Below are 2044 nucleotides of genomic sequence, written 5' to 3' on the forward strand. Positions count from 1 at the left end.
GGTGTGTTACTGGCCAAATCACCGGGTGAAAACAGAGGGGAAAAAAAGCCTAAGAAAAGAAAATTAGTGCAGCCACCATATCTAATGATTGGTAAGCTGCAATGTTTGGTTTGGGGTTTAATACCGCTTTAATGGCATAATAATGTGATGACTGACGTCCTTTAAGACTTGCCTAACCAAGAATTCTGTTTGAACAGCCTTTTGTCCAGGATACAAATTCAGCTCCTACTCTAAGCTGTGAGTCACAATGGAGAATGTTTCCACCACCAGGAAAGACCTTGAGCTTCTCGGACTTCAAGAGTTGGAAGGACTCAAATATCTTTACTGTCCTCTGCTTAGTGTTACCTATTTGGGTATTTTGACCCTGAGTTCTGTAATTGTGTTTGTGGTATTGACTAACCGCAGTCTTCATGAACCCATGTATATTCTCATTTGTAACCTGGTGCTCAATGGCATTATTGGCAGCTCCTCACTTTTTCCAAAATTGTTGGTGGACCTTGTGACTTCATCCAAGACCATTTCCCGTGAAGCCTGCCTTACCCAAACTCTATTCATCGCGGTTTCTGCCTACCTTGATATGATGACGTTTTCAGTCATGGCGTATGACCGTTATTTGGCGGTGTATCGCCCATTGCAATATGCTGTCCTAATGACCAATGTCACTGTAATCAAAGTTTTGTCCACCTGTTTTTTGGTTGTGTTCATCTTACAATTGAGCGCCATTCTCCTAACAATGAGACTACCACTTTGTGGAACACAAATCAAGAATGTTTTCTGTGATAACATGTCAATTTTTATCCTGGCCTGCACAGACACTACTGTTAATTATATATATGGAACGATTATTACCATTGCGCTGTCATGCTCCATGCTGTTTATCATTGCCTTTTCATATGTGCGTATATATGTTGTCTGTCTTAGATTATCTAAAGAGTCACGCCACAAGGCCCTGCACACTCTGGGAACACACCTAATCAATTTTTCCATTTTCCTCCTTGGCTTTCTCTTTGTGGCTTTCCGACACAGATTTGGCACCATTAATGTGCCTCTCAGTGCCCATGTTTGGCTATCTATACCTTCCCCTCTGATTCCTCCACTCATGAACCCTCTAATTTTTGGGGTAAGGCCAAAAGTCCTGAAATCAAAAATGGTTTTAGTTTTCAAAGAGGTGGCTGCACTTCTGAAACTCCTGCCCAAAGTGAAAATATAAAATTAATACTAAGATATGGAGAAAAAATGTATATGCTTTCAGAAAGTGCACCACACCTGCAAGCAGGGGAGTATTTACCACAAGGCAAACAAGGCACTTGCCTAGGGTGGCATTTTCCTGGGGGGCAGCACCGCCCCCTGAAAGAAAGCATGGAAGAAGGGACAAACGCTCCGCAAACGCCGGACCAACGCTTGGCAAACGCTATAGGGGCGTTTGGCAAGCGTTGGTAAAACAGTCAAGTGTGAACGAACCCTTATTCCTAAGAATTACAGGCCTACAATATAAAACAACAAATTTCCATGCAAAACATGGAAAGGGAGGGAGGTTAAACACGTGTCCAGCAGACAGCTGATTATAAAAAAAAAAACGTTATGTAACAAAGAAAACCCCTTCCATTTCATGCTGTCAGCAATGGCACCACATGGAAGAGAAACGTCACAAGGCCTGAGAAAGAAAATGCTTTCTTTACACAAGAAAGGTGAAGACTACAAGATCAGCAATGCTTTACTTATCAGTCAGAATACTGTAAAATGTAACAAACGTCTACAAAGTAAGCCTCTCCTAAAGCCCATGCACAAAAAAGCTTGCCTAGAATTTGCCAGGGCCCATGCTGAAAAACAAGAAGACTACTTGAGACCAAGATAAATGTTTTTGGAAATGATGGCTTCAAAGCTGTATGGCAACGTAAAGGTGAGGAGTACAAAGAAAAATGCATGGTGCCTACAGTGAAACATGGTGGTGGCAGTGTCCTTCTGTGGGGCTGCATGAGTGCTGCTGATGTCTGCTCTATATTGAAAGAGAAAATGCTACCATCACTCCGTGTCCTTGGTCATT

General features: G+C 42.3%; 1 protein-coding gene across 1 annotated transcript; it reads left to right on the plus strand.

Annotated features, from left to right (window-relative positions):
* Positions 1-247: 247 nt before the first annotated feature.
* OR2AT4 (olfactory receptor family 2 subfamily AT member 4) lies at positions 248-1210 on the plus strand. The gene has a single exon (XM_089659926.1). It carries the CDS (start codon positions 248-250, stop codon positions 1208-1210), a length of 963 nt encoding a protein of 320 aa, XP_089516052.1.
* Positions 1211-2044: the final 834 nt, after the last annotated feature.

Source organism: Staurois parvus, unplaced genomic scaffold, assembly GCF_062004578.1.
Source record: "Staurois parvus isolate SC_StPar_1 unplaced genomic scaffold, SC_StPar_1.0 ptg001192l, whole genome shotgun sequence".
Taxonomy (NCBI): domain Eukaryota; kingdom Metazoa; phylum Chordata; class Amphibia; order Anura; family Ranidae; genus Staurois; species Staurois parvus.